The 16,232-nt window shown below is 42.5% G+C and overlaps 2 protein-coding genes across 4 annotated transcripts in view; one reads left to right on the top strand and one right to left on the bottom strand.

Moving 5' to 3' along the window:
* Nucleotides 1-3,186: 3,186 nt before the first annotated feature.
* On the bottom strand, nt 3,187-7,723 carry rpl24 (ribosomal protein L24). The gene is made up of 6 exons (XM_056464440.1): nt 7,660-7,723; nt 7,459-7,534; nt 6,721-6,831; nt 6,141-6,277; nt 5,785-5,848; nt 3,187-3,305 (listed from the first exon to the last, which is right to left on the bottom strand). Exons 1-6 carry the CDS (start codon nt 7,662-7,664, stop codon nt 3,225-3,227), a joined length of 474 nt encoding a protein of 157 aa, XP_056320415.1. The 5' UTR covers nt 7,665-7,723; the 3' UTR covers nt 3,187-3,224.
* A 159-nt stretch (nt 7,724-7,882) lies between these two features.
* cep97 (centrosomal protein 97) overlaps nt 7,883-16,232 on the top strand; it is a 12,810-nt gene continuing 4,460 nt past the window's right edge. Inside the window, exons 1-3 of one of the 3 annotated variants that reach the window (XM_056464413.1) lie at nt 7,883-7,943; nt 8,328-8,476; nt 16,036-16,194. In XM_056464413.1, the coding sequence (XP_056320388.1) occupies nt 7,886-7,943; nt 8,328-8,476; nt 16,036-16,194 (366 nt within the window). In that variant the 5' untranslated portion in view covers nt 7,883-7,885. Of the gene's footprint in view, nt 7,944-8,327; nt 8,477-15,208; nt 15,866-16,035; nt 16,195-16,232 lie in introns of those variants that run through there. The other 2 variants (XM_056464422.1, XM_056464431.1) reach the window with 2 other exon arrangements.

Genomic DNA, 16,232 nt, shown 5'->3' with positions numbered 1-16,232 from the left:
GCTCCTGTTTGCCATCTAGGCCACAATTAAGCCATAGCAAAACCACATCTCAGCCAGAATTCAAGCAAATGAACCAGAAGCAGAGGATCATTAAACAACTGCACAAACAGCTTCAGCAGATTCCCTGATTCCTGACCGCTCTGACGTGCGTACAGTTCCTATTGAGGATTAGCAGAGGTGTTTTATTTAGTTTTGGTGTCATCATAATGGAGGTCAGCGGCTGCTTTAGTTGGGCTCTTCACCCCTGAGTGCTTCACTTCAGTGTTTCTCTATGTGCTGTAACTCAGACATTATTAAACACCTTTATTATAATGTAATTCAGTCTTGCTCTGATTGGGCTCAGTTTATTATAATCATAGTAGTGTGATTGATTATATTAAATATTTAGATGATTTCCATTGTTTCATACGTCACCATATATCAGATGATGAGCAGACACATGAAGAGTGAGCTGATCGTGGTCCAGTTAACAGAGTGAATTGAAAAACAGTTCAGTTATGGTCAATTTTAGTTAATTGTCACCGTTGTTGAGGTTCACACGCTGAATATTGACGTCTCTGTCAACTTAATTTATATAGCACTATTTAACACATCCGATTGTCCAATGTGCTGCACAACACACATCACAGCAAAGAAAAATGATAAAATTACAGCTAAATTGGCTTTTCTCATTGGCAAAATGCCAAATCAAAGAGGGAAGATTTCAACCTAGATATAAAAACAGACACCGATGATACCTGTGGCACACCGAGGGCATGTTATTATATCACTTTAATAATGGATTAAACATCAGTTATCATCAGTGAATTATTTATTTGTGCTGCGCTTTAAACAGAATCAGTATCCCCTGACACTGCTTGTTTTCATTTTACGTGGCTTGTTTTCTGTTACAAATAAACTTTTCCAACTAATTTCCAGCAGCCCGAATAAATGAATATGAAGCAGTTCAGGGCTACGAGGCCAACTAAAGCAAACCCTTTTCTCCATGATGGTGACGTTAAATGTCAAGATTTAGCTCAAGAAGAGCTTTTGTAGATGTGAGACTGAGTGAAACAGGCTAGTGATCACTGCTGCTGCTGTTTGTGGAGCGCTTTATCTGCTGATGTTGTACTGGTTTAATCATTTGTCCTTCAGCTGGTTTCATCAGAGCTTTGCCTGAAGTCAGTTGTTCTCGGTGTTTCTCTATTTCTGTTCTTGTATTTTTCCTTCAGTTTTTCTTGTAAACAGGACTGATAATCAGTAATCCTCTGTTATTTTATAACTCATTATCTTCAGCTGTGCTTCCCTGTTTCTTTCATTTAAAACTGAGCATTTTGCTGTGGGGGTTAAAGGGTTAAACTTTCTCCACTTGATTAATCTTATTAAAGTATAGCTCTGGATGGACTCCTTCAGAATTGTTTGTCACATCTTATGTTCCAGGAATTGATTTTTGCAGCAGCACTTCTCATGTTGGGAGCCTTGTTCAGTGAGGTGTGTATGTTGTTTTCTGTTTTGTATATGCTGTGATAAATGCATTTTACAATTCTTACATTTATATTACGGTGGCACCGTAGCTAGTGCTGTCGCCTTAAAGCAAGAAGATCGCTGGTTCAAATCCCGGCTGGGTCAGTTGGTGTTTCTGTGTGGAGTTTGCATGTTCTCTCTGTGTTGGTGTGGGTTTCCTCCGGGTGCTCCAGTTTCCCCCACAGTCCAAACACATGTGCTATAGGGAAATTGATCAACTAAACTGGCCGTAGTGTATGAGTGAGCGTGAATGTGTGTATGGGTGTTTCCCAGTACTGGGTTGCAGCTGGAAGAGCATCCACTGCGTAAAACATGTGCTGGATAAGTTGGCGGTTCATTCCACTGTGGTGACCCCTGATTAGTAAAAGGGACTTACCTGAAAAGAAAATGAACTGTTATCAGGGGCGGGGCCACAGGGGCACCTGCCCCCATTTAAATCAGCATGGCCCCTGTCGTGCCCCTCTTCTCTAAATCATTGCTGATTTTTATCAAAGCTCAGACAGAAAGATGTGCTATAATTGATGTTGAATGCCGCTGATGCTCGTTACTTAAGCTATTAGTCTTGTATGATGAGTCTTTTCATCCCTGCAGATTGAAGGATTCGGATTTCTGCCTTTTACTCCGTCTCATCATGGATCAACATTTCTCCATCACCCTGTTCCCCATTACTTTATTAAATATGAGTATTTAACTTTAAAATGATTTTAACTAATGAATAAGTTAACACACGGCTAGGAACTCATTGCGAGTGTTGAAGCTGCAAACGATCTTCAGTAAACTTTATTTGTAACCCTGACTCTGGCTCTTCTTCATCTGACAGACTGCTCATTCTTTGGGTTAAGCTGTATACCATCCCTACAAGATCCACTGGATTGTTTGGAAACAGGGATTAAATTTGGCACAATGTGCTCGCGGTACTGTTTACTTCTAAAGCAGAATGAGCTTTAAAACGGACCAAAACTCAGTCATGACTAGACATGTCCATCATTGATCAGAGTTACAGGGTGTATTTTCTGTGACTGCGCTCATAGCCGTCATGTGTGTTGTTTTAATGATCATTTTGAGCCGTCATGTCAACAGTAAAGGCGAGCTTCATGGAGAAACCGATAGTGGAAGCAAAGACAGCTTCAGTCATTTACAGTCCAACACTGTTTAAAATTAGGGGGCTTTTATCATCACTATAACACCATTACTGAACAACTGTGAGGGCGAACGACGGACATCATTTGCCAAACGTGACCTGTTATCTATGACAAAGCATGTAGAGTGTACAGTTTATATGTATTAAATGACCGATTTCAATAACTGTGGGATTAATAAACACCGAGAGATTCTCCTGCAGCAGTCAGACGAAACCAGCACTCCAGTAGAAGAGCAACTATACCCTGACGAAACACAGACGTGCAAACATTTACTGCAAATAGACTTACACAGACGCTCTGCTGATTCTACACTGGTTTACTCAGCAGCAGGTTCAGGACACCCGCTCTGTTTACGCTTCCACACAACAACAACAACAACAACAACAACAACAACAACAACAATCATCAGCGGAGTTAACCACGTCTGCAGCCACACGCAGGACCTGACCACTGAAGCGGACAAACAGCGTAAACAGTGTTCTAATAAACACACAGCATCACTGATCCGGCTAAACACACACACACACACACACACACACACTGAAGGTTAGCAGTAAATCTTTATTAGCACATCAGAGTTTAGCGTTTGCCACCGACGCGGGGAGCGCTGACCTTCATGGGCTTGGCGATCTTCTGTTTCTGAGCCGATTTAGCAGGAGCCTGAAAACACAAAAACACAACCAATGAAGACACACAACACCTGCACTGAAGAGTGTGTGTGTGTGTGTGTGTGTGTGTGTGTGTGAGAGAAAACAACTGAAGACACACAACATCTGCACTGAAGAGTGTCTGTGTGTAAACAACTGAAGACACACAACACCTGCACTGAAGAGAGAGAGTGTGTGTGTGTGTGTGTGTGTGTGTGTGTGTAAACAACTGAAGACACACAACACCTGCACTGAAGAGAGAGAGAGAGAGAGAGAGTGTGTGTGTGTGTGTGTGTGTGTAAACAACTGAAGACACACAACACCTGCCCTGAAGAGAGTGTGTGTGTGTGTGTGTGTAAACAACTGAAGACACACAACACCTGCACTGAAGAGAGTGTGTGTGTGTGTGTGTGTGTAAACAACTGAAGACACACAACACCTGCCCTGAAGAGAGTGTGTGTGTGTGTGTGTGTAAACAACTGAAGACACACAACACCTGCCCTGAAGAGAGTGTGTGTGTGTGTGTGTAAACAACTGAAGACACACAACACCTGCACTGAAGAGAGAGAGTGTGTGTGTGTGTGTGTGTGTGTGTGTGTGTGTGTGTGTGTGTGTGTGTGTGTGTGTGTGTGTGTGTGTAAACAACTGAAGACACACAACACCTGCACTGAAGAGAGTGTGTGTGTGTGTGTGTGTGTGTGTGTGTGTGAGAGAAAACAACTGAAGACACACAACATCTGCACTGAAGAGTGTGTGTGTGTGTGTGTGAGAAAACAACTGAAGACACACAACATCTGCACTGAAGAGTGTGTGTGTGTGTGTGTGTGTGTGTGTGTGTGTGTGTGTGTGTGTGTGTGTGTGTGTGTGAGAGAAAACAACTGAAGACACACAACACCTGCACTGAAGAGAGTGTGTGTGTGTGTGTGTGTGTGTGTGTGTGTGTGAGAGAAAACAACTGAAGACACACAACACCTGCACTGAAGAGTGTGTGTAAACAACTGAAGACACACAACACCTGCACTGAAGAGTGTCTGTGTGTGTGTGTGTGTGTGTGTGTGTGTGTGTGTGTGTGTGTGTGTGTGTGTGTGAGAAAACAACTGAAGACACACAACACCTGCACTGAAGAGAGTGTGTGTGTGTAAACAACTGAAGACACACAACACCTGCACTGAAGAGAGTGTGTGTGTGTGTGTGTGTGTGCGTGCGTGCGTGCGTGTGTGTGTGTGTAAACAAATGAAGACACACAACACCTGCACTGAAGAGAGGGTGTGTGTGTGTGTGTGTGTGTGTGTAAACAACTGAAGACACACAACACCAGGGCCCCGTTTCATAAAGGAGGTTAGGTGGAAACTCAGAGTATGTTAACCCTGAAATGAGAAACTCTGGGTTTTCTGTGTCAGAATGGCAGGTTAGTCAGACTGGAGACAGCAGGGTAAGTCAAGCCTGTTTCTGATAGAGAGCTCACTTTAACTCAGAGTCAGTCACTGTGGTGAAGCTAACCTGGTCAGGAGCAGCTTTATTCTCTAAACTCAGAGTTTCTGTCCGTCTCCTCTCCTTTATTAAAGATGAAGCGCTGTTTCTCGCCTGCTTTACGTTTCCACTCACCTGTTTTAATGCTCATGTTGGAGATGTGCATAAACACACCTGCGCATAACTGAGGAGGAGAAACTTTTATTCAGTAGTAAAGATGCACATGAACTACGCTGGCAACACTTTACTGAACACACTGCAGGATGTGCATTAAAAGGGTGCGTTAGAAGAGATCATGTGATGATGTGTGTGAATGGTCAAATCAGCAGGCTGAGCACCCTGCAGAACATCTGAACTGTAGTTTAGCTCAGTCTAAAAGGCCTGAACCGTTTCAGTATTAGGGTTATTATATTATTAATGACCTCCAGAGGGTCAAGAGCGTCTGTTCTCCGCGTCTCATGGATCAAACGCCCCCACCTGTTCACGGTGTCCGCATTGTCTTCTGAGGCGCGAGTACATTTATTAAATAAGAGACTGACGCAGCTTCTCCTACCGCAGTAAATTCTGTTTCTACTGTTGATATTTGACTCCAGTTAATCAGGAAGTGAGGATTTTATTCTCTTTGACTCACTGGATGGAAACGCTGCTTTATATATATATATATATCTGCGCTCCATTGATCATGCCTTTCTCTAGTCTCGGTGTGTGCGCTTAACTCGGAGTTAGTTTACTCAGACTTGATTGACCCAACTCAGATCAGCTGTTCTGAAACCCAAAACTCAGAGTTGGCTGAACCTCCTTACTGAAACAGGCCCCTGCACTGAAGAGAGAGAGAGTGTGTGTGTGTGTGTGTGTGTGTGTGTGTGAGAATGTGAACAACACTGATTGTGCAGTGTGTATTCTCTTCCCGCTGCTGCCTGTCTTGTGTGCCACTGCACAACACCTCAAGGTGCAAAACAGTCAGCTCAGGATCGAGCCAGATACGCACGCACACACACACACAGTTATCTGCAGCTCTTTACCTTGGTGCTCTGGGTTGTCTGCTTCTTGGTCGCCTGCTTGGCCTTCTTCGCCTCCTTTGCAGCCCTAAAGATCAGATACACAGCAGCATTAGCTGGAGCGGGATGATCAGCGCGCGCACACACACACACACACACACACACACACACACACCCCTGACTATAAGCAGAACAAGCTCACACAGCTCTTCACAGAATGAACATGATGGAGGATTCTCCAGTCGAGCAGATCAGTAACTGGTGTAAACGTGTGTTTGGAGATTTCCACAGAGACAGGAGCACCGCCATGACTAGCATCAAGCATGATCACTGAATGGAGTGTGTGTGTGTGTGTGTGTGTGTGTGTGTGTGTGTCTCACCTGATGGCCTGCTCGCGCTGTGCTTTACGCACTTCAGGCTTCTGGTTCCTCTTGGCCAGAATCTCAGCCAGAGACGCACCAGTGATCGCCCGCTGGAACTTCACTGCACGACGCGTGCGCTTCTTCGACACCTCCTCCTGAAGAGCACAACACACACACAGGTCAGTGTACTTCATTACAGTAGTGTGCACAGAAGGGTTTGCTCCAGATCTCCAGCACATGACGTCTGCCCTCCTCACAGGAGTAACCCCGTCCTTCACTCGTGTTAATCTCATGATTCAGTGGAGATGAGAACAGACGCGGTTGATCATGCTAACATCTGCAATGCTAGCTTTATGCTCTCCTCCGCTGCAGTAGATCTCCAGAAGTCTGCTCTGAGATGAGCGAGAGGCAGTGACCCCGCAGCGTTCGGTGATATCAGGACTCAGATCAACACAGAGAACACTGCAGGAGGAAACACACCCTTCTCCCTCAGTGTGAGCATACAGCCTCCCGGACTACACTACCCATAATGCACTCGGTCTTAAGACTATAAGCCCCCTGTGCACACGTGTCCGGTGAATAATGTTAATGAACTCACAGACTGGCCCTTCTTGTGCTTGCGGCGGTACAGAACGGTCCAGTTGATCTGCCTCGGGTTCCTCTTGGACAGAAACGCAGACTCACATTTGGCGTTCAGGAACTGGAAAACCTGCAGAAGAGCAGCATCTCGATCAGAACACAGCAATGTAATCAATAATCAATACATCCTTTAATCACACACGGAGCCCAGTGATCTGTGCTGAAGCACTCCATCCTAAACACCGCTCACAGCACACCTGAACAGCGGACTACACTGCTCAATCAAAACACTGGAGGAGTTACACATCAGCGAGAGCATGCAGGGGTTCATAACTACACTATCAGTAGCAGAGGATGCTCGTATATCAACACAATTTCTCTAACACACACACATGTACATACATATACATACATACATATATATATATATACATATACATACACGCACACACAGATTAGACTGACTGTACAGACCTACAGTTGATCAAGTCTTCAGCTAACCCTAACCTTAATAACTCTAGAACACTAAACTAACCCATAATAAGGCAAAACTCATAGCACCGCTAAATAACCCAGAGTAACCCAGCGTCTGTAGTAGCATTAGCAGCGGTGCTCGCCATTACTAACCCATCGCTAACTCTAGTTAGCCAACTAGGCTGATGACCTCCAACATTCACATGATGATAATAGTAATAATAATATTGATGATATTGATAAGCTGCTGGTCTCGGAGTAACTCTGAGTAACTCTGCTTTACCTTTCCGTCAATCCTGGCGTATCGCCGGCCGTGACCGGGATAGATTTTGTATCCGCTAAAGCTGCACAGCTCGACCCTGCAGAGCACAAATGAGCGTCATTACAGACCCGCCGCGGTCATTAATAACCCATAAACACTTTAATCGGCGCATCTGAAAGGTTATATCGCAGATGTTTGCGGATGAACACAGAATACACTCACTTCATGGCGGCGGTTCAGACGGGGAAGAGGAAGAGGAATTGTGGGTAAGCGGCTTATAAAGGAACTCGTTTCGCTAAAGTTAAATATTTTTTAAAAGTAAACATATATTTGACATTCAAATGAAGCCTAATATTCTGTAAAAATATTCAAAAATATAAATATCTTCAGATTAAAACATCCAATGAAATCTGCGCTCGGTTGCCTGGCGGTGACACAAGCGGGAAGTATGGCGGCGACCGGAGCGGGGATGGCGGATCCGGTGCTGCAGATGCCGAATCACGGAGGTATGACAAAATCAGCCAATAATACTGCAGTAATCCACGAGTCTGGCTGAGCGGAGACATTAAACTGGAGTGTTTCTCTGCAGACCGGCGCTGTGTGCGGATTACCGAGTTTAACGGGGCGTGTGGAGCTCCGCCGTGTGTGTAAACACCGAAATAACGGTCATTGACTGATGTCAGATCACTGATATGCTGCTCTCCACACACCTGCAGAACAGCGCTTATTTGCTTGATGTGTGTGTGTGTGTGTGTGTGTGTGTGTGTGTGTGTGTGTGTGTGTGTGTGTGTGTGTGTGTGTGTGTGTGTGTGTGTGATCGATGATCTTTCTGATCGCTATATTGATCAATACTCTGCCGGATGTGTTTATTCTGCGCTGTTCTCTTTCAGGTCCGGGGGTTTTGGACCTGTCGGCTCAGGGTCTGCAGCGGCTGGAGCCTCAGCTGTTCTGCCCGGATTTACACACACACACACTGATCCTGGACCAGAACCAGCTGATGAAGCTGGAGCACCTGGAGCACAACCCGGACCTGCAGCAGGTGTGTGTGTGTGTGTGTGTGTGTGTGTGTGTGTGTGTGTGTGTGTGTGTGTGTGTGTGTGTGTGTGTGTGTGTGTGGGTGGGTGGCTGTATCCTAAATCTCTCCCTATACCCTTAATAGTGCACTATTTGAGAGAGCAGCCATTTCTAGTGGTGTCTGAAACCACAGTGGATGTTCTGAGGTGCCCTCAATCAATCCCACAATGCACTGCAATAACGAGTCTACAACCCATGCACACTCGACAGAGCTATACCCGTGTCTGAGGGAGAGGATGAAGACAGAATCTTAGGGATTCAGCAAACACACTCTTAGTGCACTCAGTAGTGCTCCACCACACACTCACTCCACTCACTCCTCGAAGTGGACTATATTAGTGCACTACTGTAGTGAGTGAGGGTACAGGGGGTGATTTTGAATACAGCCTGTGTGTGTGTGTGTGTGTTCAATAATGCTCACAGTGGTGTGTGTGTGTGTGTGTGTGTGTTCAATAATGCTCGCAGTGGTGTGTGTGTGTGTGTGTGTTCAATAATGCTCACAGTGGTGTGTGTGTGTGTGTTCAATAATGCTCACAGTGGTGTGTGTGTGTGTGTGTGTTCAATAATGCTCACAGTGGTGTGTGTGTGTGTGTGTGTTCAATAATGCTCACAGTGGTGTGTGTGTGTGTGTGTGTGTTCAATAATGCTCACAGTGGTGTGTGTGTGTGTTCAATAATGCTCACAGTGGTGTGTGTGTGTGTGTGTGTGTGTGTGTGTGTGTTCAATAATGCTCACAGTGGTGTGTGTGTGTGTGTGTGTTCAATAATGCTCGCAGTGGTGTGTGTGTGTGTTCAATAATGCTCACAGTGGTGTGTGTGTGTGTGTTCAATAATGCTCACAGTGGTGTGTGTGTGTGTGTGTTCAATAATGCTCGCAGTGGTGTGTGTGTGTGTGTGTGTTCAATAATGCTCACAGTGGTGTGTGTGTGTGTGTGTTCAATAATGCTCACAGTGGTGTGTGTGTGTGTGTGTGTGTGTGTTCAATAATGCTCGCAGTGGTGTGTGTGTGTGTGTGTGTGTTCAATAATGCTCACAGTGGTGTGTGTGTGTGTGTGTTCAATAATGCTCACAGTGGTGTGTGTGTGTGTGTGTGTGTGTTTAATAATGCTCGCAGTGGTGTGTGTGTGTGTTCAATAATTCAATTCAATTCAGTTCCCCTTTATTTGTATAGCGCTTATACAATGTAGATTGTGTCAAAGCAGCTTCGCATAGAAGGTCACAGTAAATAGGAACAGTGTAGTTCAGTTTGTAGTGTTTAAGTTCAGTTCAGTTGAGCTCAGTTCAGTGTGGTTTAATAATCACTACTGAGAGTCCAAATACTGAAGAGCAAATCCAACCATGCGCAGCTCTACAGATCCTGAACCATGCAAGCCAGAGGCGACAGCGGAGAGGGAAAAAAAACTTCACTAATGACGGAAGTGAAGAAAAAAAACCTTGAGAGAAACCAGGCTCAGTTGGGCACGACCATTTTAATTTCTCCGCTGGCCAAACGTCTTGTGCAGAGCTGCAGTCTCAGTGGCGGAGGCTGGAAGCTGGCCTCAGCGAAGACTCGTCTGTCTCTGGAGCGTCACAGGAATCAGTCTCATGTTCTCCACTCTTCCATGACCATCGCAGTAGCTGCTCAGGATACGGCCAGGTCCAGGATAATGGAAACCTTGGGATCATCTCGTCGTTGGTCTTGGATCGAATCAGTGGCTCTGCATAGTCTGCGGGCCTCGGGAAGAGTATCCCCAGGTGGAAATGGAGAATAAAGAAAATAATTAGCGTAGCTGCTGTTCATAGTGTATATCAACAAGATGCAGAACCTGTGTGGAAGCCCCCTAAGTGGTGCACTAAGTGTATGCTTTACTGAACAGATAGGTCTTTAATCTAGTTTTGAATTGGGAGAGTGTGTCTGAGCCTCGGACGTTATCAGGAAGGCTATTCCAGAGTTTAGGAGCTATAAATGAGAAGGCTCGACCTCCTTTACTCGACTTTGCTATTCTAGGTACTACCAGAAGCCCTGAGTTTTGAGATCTTAAAGAGCGAGTTGGATTGTAGCGAGACAGAAGATTGGTTAGATAAACAGGAGCTAGATTATTTAAAGCTTTATATGTAAGAAGCAATATTTTAAATTCAATACGAAACTTAACAGGCAGCCAGTGTAAGGAGGATAACATTGGGGTGATGTGATCAAATTTTCTAGACCTGGTTAGAACTCTGGCAGCTGCATTTTGTACTAATTGAAGTTTGTTAATAGAGGATGCTGGGCAGCCAACAAACAGAGCATTACAGTAGTCCAGCCTAGAAGTCATAAAAGCATGGACAAGCTTTTCTGCATCTGAGATGGATAGCATACTTCGTAACTTAGCGATATTTCTCAGATGAAAGAAAGCAGTTTTTGTGACATGGGATATATGATTTTTAAAAGTTAAATTACTGTCTAATATGACACCCAGATCTTTTATAGTAGAGCTAACGCTAACTTTGTATCCCTCTAATTGTAGGTTGAGTTGTGAGATCTGCTGTGTACAGGATTTAGGCCCAATAAGTAATAATTCTGTTTTGTCTGAGTTTAAGAGAAGATAATTGTTGGTCATCCAGTCTTTAACATCTTTAATACACTCAGTTAGCTTGGACAGATTAGACGTCTCGTCAGGTTTAGTTGAAATATATAATTGAGTATCATCTGCATAGCAGTGAAAGCTGATCCCATGTCTTCTAATAATGTCTCCCAGGGGTAGCATGTATATTGTAAACAGTAAAGGGCCTAAAACTGATCCTTGAGGCACCCCGTATTTTACTGGGCTGATTTGTGAAGGCTGTCCATTTATATTCACAAACTGGTAACGGTCAGATAAGTATGACTTAAACCATTGTAGGGCATGTCCCTGGACACCTGTAGACTTTAAGCGATTAATAAGGATACCATGGTCAATGGTGTCAAATGCCGCACTAAGATCGAGTAGAACTAATAGCGAGATGCACCCTTGGTCAGCAGCTAAGAGTAAATCGTTGGTTATTTTCACTAATGCAGTTTCTGTACTGTGATGAGCTCTGAAACCTGACTGAAACACTTCAAAAACATTGTTGGTCTGCAGAAAGGAGCAGAATTGAGCAGAAACAACTTTTTCTAGTATTTTAGATATAAATGGAAGGTTTGAAATAGGCCTATAATTAGCTCAGTTGCTGGGTTCCAGTTGTGGTTTCTTAATAATAGGTTTAATAAATGTTAACTTGTAAGGATTTGGAACATGACCTAAAGATAAAGAAGAGTTGATAATGTTAAGAAGAGGTTCTCCTATAACAGGTAGCAATTCTTTCAGTAACTTTGTTGGAATTGGGTCCAATATACACGTAGCTGATTTAGAGCTATTTATAATTTTGTCTAGCTCTTCCTGTTCTATGATTTTAAAGCACTGTAGGTTATTTAGATTCAGAGACGTGTTTACTGGATCTGAAGTATAAGGCGGTGCAGAAAGTTTAATATCTCCTATTTTCTGTCTAAAGCCTTCTATTTTATCACTGAATAAATTCATCAAGTCATCACTACTAATTTGCGGTGGAACGTTTTGTTCCAAAGATGACCGATTATTTGTTAATTTAGCGATGGTGTTAAATAAGAATCTAGGATTGTTTTGATTATTTTCTATCAGTTTGTCGAGGTGCTCAGCCCTGGCAGATTTTAAAGCCCTCCTATAGCTGGACATACTGTCTTTGTATGCAATTCTAAAGACTTCTAAATTAGTTTTTTTCCATTTACGTTCCAGGGCACGGGTTGCTGTTTTGAGAGCGCGGGTTTGACTATTATACCACGGTGTAGATTTATTCTCTCTAGCCTTTTTTAGTTTGATGGGTGCCACAGTATTTAGAGTGCTAGTAAAGATGGCATCCATACTGCTGGTTACTACATCAAGGTCATTTGCGTTTGCGGGTGCATTTCGAAGTAGAGAAAGATCAGGTAAGTTATTTATAAATTCATCTTTAGTGGATGGAACAATAGTTCTACTAGGGCGATATATTGGAGCGGATCTGCTAATTTCAGGTAAACACAGCTTATATAGTAAGAGGTAGTGGTCTGTAATATCATCACTCTGTGGACAATAATGCTCACAGTGGTGTGTGTGTGTGTGTGTGTGTGTGTGTGTGTGTGTGTGTGCGTGTGTGTGTGTGTGTGTGTTCAATATAGGGTTGTAACGGTATGAATTTTTTACGGTATGATAATCGTCTAAAACAATACCACGGTTTGACGGTTTCGCGGTATACGGTATTAAATAGTAATTCTCGTAGCAAAGACCCTGAAAAGAATAAGAACACGTTTTCTGACTGAACAAAGGTTTTATTTCAACAAACGTTTGAAAGAACCATTTTAATAGAACTATAGAAGTCTTTTATAAAAATAAACTGAAAAATCTCCCATTTTAATAAATTAAATTAGAAGGAATAAACAAGCAAGGTCTTAAGATTAGACAAAAATAAACTTAAACTGTCCTTCCTTATAATCAGGATAAATGGGAGACCAAAAGTGCAATACCAAGTTTATGGCTGTAAACATGTATTTAAAGCGATGTTTTTTTTTTCAGTCTAGGTTGTGATGAAGAAATGTAAGCATGTTGAGATTTTCAGGACTTAATCTTGACCGCTGAGGTGAGAGAATGTGTCCACTTGTACTGAACATCCTCTCTGAAGGCACACTTGTGGCAGGGATACAAAGACACTTTTCTGGCCACATTTGCCAGAAGAGGCATTTCTTCACCATGCCTTTTCCACCAATCCAGAGGGTCAGCATCAGTGGAGATGGTGGGAAGAGCTTTGTACATTTTAATTTCATCCTGGACCTTATCCCTAAGACAAACATTACTATTTTCAGAGATTGCTTTGTTCTGCCTAGATGAAGTAATTTGCTGTAGCAACCCAGACAGACTTTTGTATGTCAGATAAAACAGGCCACACAGATGCGTGCAGAAAGCGCGTTGATAGTCGCTTTTGGCACGTTGATATTAACATGTCTATTTTTATCCAGTCATTTGCGCATTTTACATGACATCCACGTTATACTGTACACGCACTGCGTCATGGAAAATATACACTTAACTTACCTTTATCTGCACGGATATGGAATAAAATCACTGTCATAAATATTTTGTGCGTAAATAAAATTCACGCATCCGTAATTATAAAATCGTAAAGGAAAACGGAGCGTACTCGTAATTTTACGAGGCTACAATTCCAAAATCTGCGATTAGAACAGACACAGATACGACATTTTGTTTTTCTGTTTGTTTATGACTGATAAATGTACGATGGGTGTACTTTACAAACACGAATTATAGTTTCTCCACGGACACGAAGTCCTGATTACGAGTACGAATCAAACAGCGAGACTTCACTGTCAAAATTACGTCACCGCTTCCACAGGCATTAATAAACAAGCGAGAGTCATCGATCATAACGGCGCGCCTGCTGGACACTCGAGCTTACACACACCGTCTCAGATAAGATTTCTGTTATTCCCTCTTTGAGAAATGTCCATCATGAGCTGTAATAAAGGTTGAGACTCAATGAGGTCCTATTTCGCTGTGTTTCTTGGACATTTTACTGAATCAAAATTAAGAACGGGCCGAGGATAGAGAGCTAGGATAATGTCAGTTAACGTTACTGGCAGCGAGCGCAGAGTCTCTCAGTGAATCACTGAACTATAACATGACATATGTTGATTAAGTCACCTATTTTAACTGTTTAAATATCTCTCAAATACTCTAAGATCACCAGAGAACACAAATTAAATTAGACAGATTTATCCAGTATAGGTAGATAAAACAATGAAAAGTTTTACTCTTATCAATTAATTAACTTTAAATAAACCAGAATAAGCAAAATATAATGTGGTAATTAAACAATCACCAATATAGAACAAACACACATGGAAAGAGAGAAACACACCGAATAGTATACGGCTAAATAGTTATATAAATGTTTATGGTAATAGTTTATTAATTATAGTAATACAATATAATGTAACTAATAGTTTAATCAAGTAATATAACAAACAAATAATAACAAATAACATAACAAACATTTATATCAATAGTTACTAATACCTTACTTTGTACAAATTTAAAGATAATATATATATATATATATATATATATATATATATATATATATATATATATATATATATATATATATATATATATCTGATCATATCATCTCCATGCATCAATGAGGGGTTTAATTATTCAGCTTTCAGATGACATACAGGTCTGTTTCAGATGATTGCCCCTCATGTCTGGTTTTGTGGTCCGGGGTCACATATTTAACATTTATTTATTTTGATTTATAGTCTCATAAATGTTTAACGTTACAAACTTCTGGTGAGCACAAACCCTCAAATATTTAAATTGACTTTTGCTGATATCTTCATTACATAATAGATCAATATTCGATCTGGCTTTAAAAAAGGTGACTTAATCAACAGATGTCCTGTTATAGTTGAACACTGTTCAGTGATTCACTGAGAGACTCTGCGCTCGCTGCCTGTAACGTTAACAGACATTATGCTAGCTCTCTATCCTCGGCCCGTTCTTAATTTTGATTCAGTAAAATGTCCAAGAAACACAGCGAAATAGGACCTCATTGAGTCTCAACCTTTATTACACCTCATGACGGACATTTCTCAAGGAGGGAATAACAGAAATCTTATCTGAGACAGTGTGTGTGGAGCTCGAGTGTCCAGCAGGCGCGCCGTTGTGTTCGATGACTCTCGCTTGTTTATTAATGCCTGTGGAAGCGGTGACGTAATTTTGACAGTGAAGTCTCGCTGTTTGATTCGTACTCGTAATCAGGACTTCGTGTCCGTGGAGAAACTATAATTCGTGTTTGTAAAGTACACCCATCGTACATTTATCAGTCATAAACAAACAGAAAAACAAAATGTCGTATCTGTGTCTGTTCTAATCGCAGATTTTGGAATTGTAGCCTCGTAAAATTACGAGTACGCTCCGTTTTCCTTTACGATTTTATAATTACGGATGCGTGAATTTTTTTTACGCACAAAATATTAATGACAGTGATTTTATTCCATACACGGAGGGATGGTGTTCGCGAATGTGAGCGAACATGTTTGATGTATTGCCTCCTTTTGCGGCTACTCTGCGCCCACATTTTTTACAAATCGGATAGCCGTCCTCTAAAACAATCCCTCGTTCATTTTTTTGTATCCGAAGTACTCCCATACTACAGATTTTAACTTTTTTTTCGGCGGGGGATAGAGGTCAGACGAAAAAGCCTCCGGCTCTGCCATTATCTCTGCTGCATGTGCACAGGAGTGTAGGTGCGCAAGTTCAGAGCGTGACCCGCCAAGCGTAAAAAAAGTTGCGCATGTGATTTTTTAAATCTTATGTTAAAACCGTTGATATGCAATTGTTCATGGTATGATAATCGTGCACGTTCAAATCGTGGTAGACCTTCATACCGGTATATTGTTACAACCCTAGTTCAATAATGCTCACAGTGGTGTGTGTCTGTGTCTGTGTCCCCTCAGCTGTCGGTGACCTGTAACCGTCTGGTGCGCATGATGAACGTCTGCAGACTCACACAGCTGCGGATCCTGAACCTGCAGAACAACAGCATCGGCTGCATCGAGGGCCTGAAGGAGCTGCAGCAGCTGGAGCACCTCAACCTGGCCGGGAACAACATCAAGGTGAGTCTGAACTGGTGTTCACCTGAGCTGACGGTCAC

This window comes from Danio aesculapii, chromosome 1, assembly GCF_903798145.1.
Source record: "Danio aesculapii chromosome 1, fDanAes4.1, whole genome shotgun sequence".
Taxonomy (NCBI): domain Eukaryota; kingdom Metazoa; phylum Chordata; class Actinopteri; order Cypriniformes; family Danionidae; genus Danio; species Danio aesculapii.
This window is presented reverse-complemented; position numbering and strand designations above follow the sequence as displayed.

Coding starts and splice junctions, on each gene's coding strand:
- rpl24 (XM_056464440.1), bottom strand. Junction 6,832..7,458: donor ACGCCAGGATTGACGGAAAG/GTAAAGCAGAGT, acceptor GCTCTTCTGCAG/GTTTTCCAGTTCCTGAACGC. Junction 3,306..5,784: donor AGACAACCCAGAGCACCAAG/GTAAAGAGCTGC, acceptor TTGTGTTTTCAG/GCTCCTGCTAAATCGGCTCA.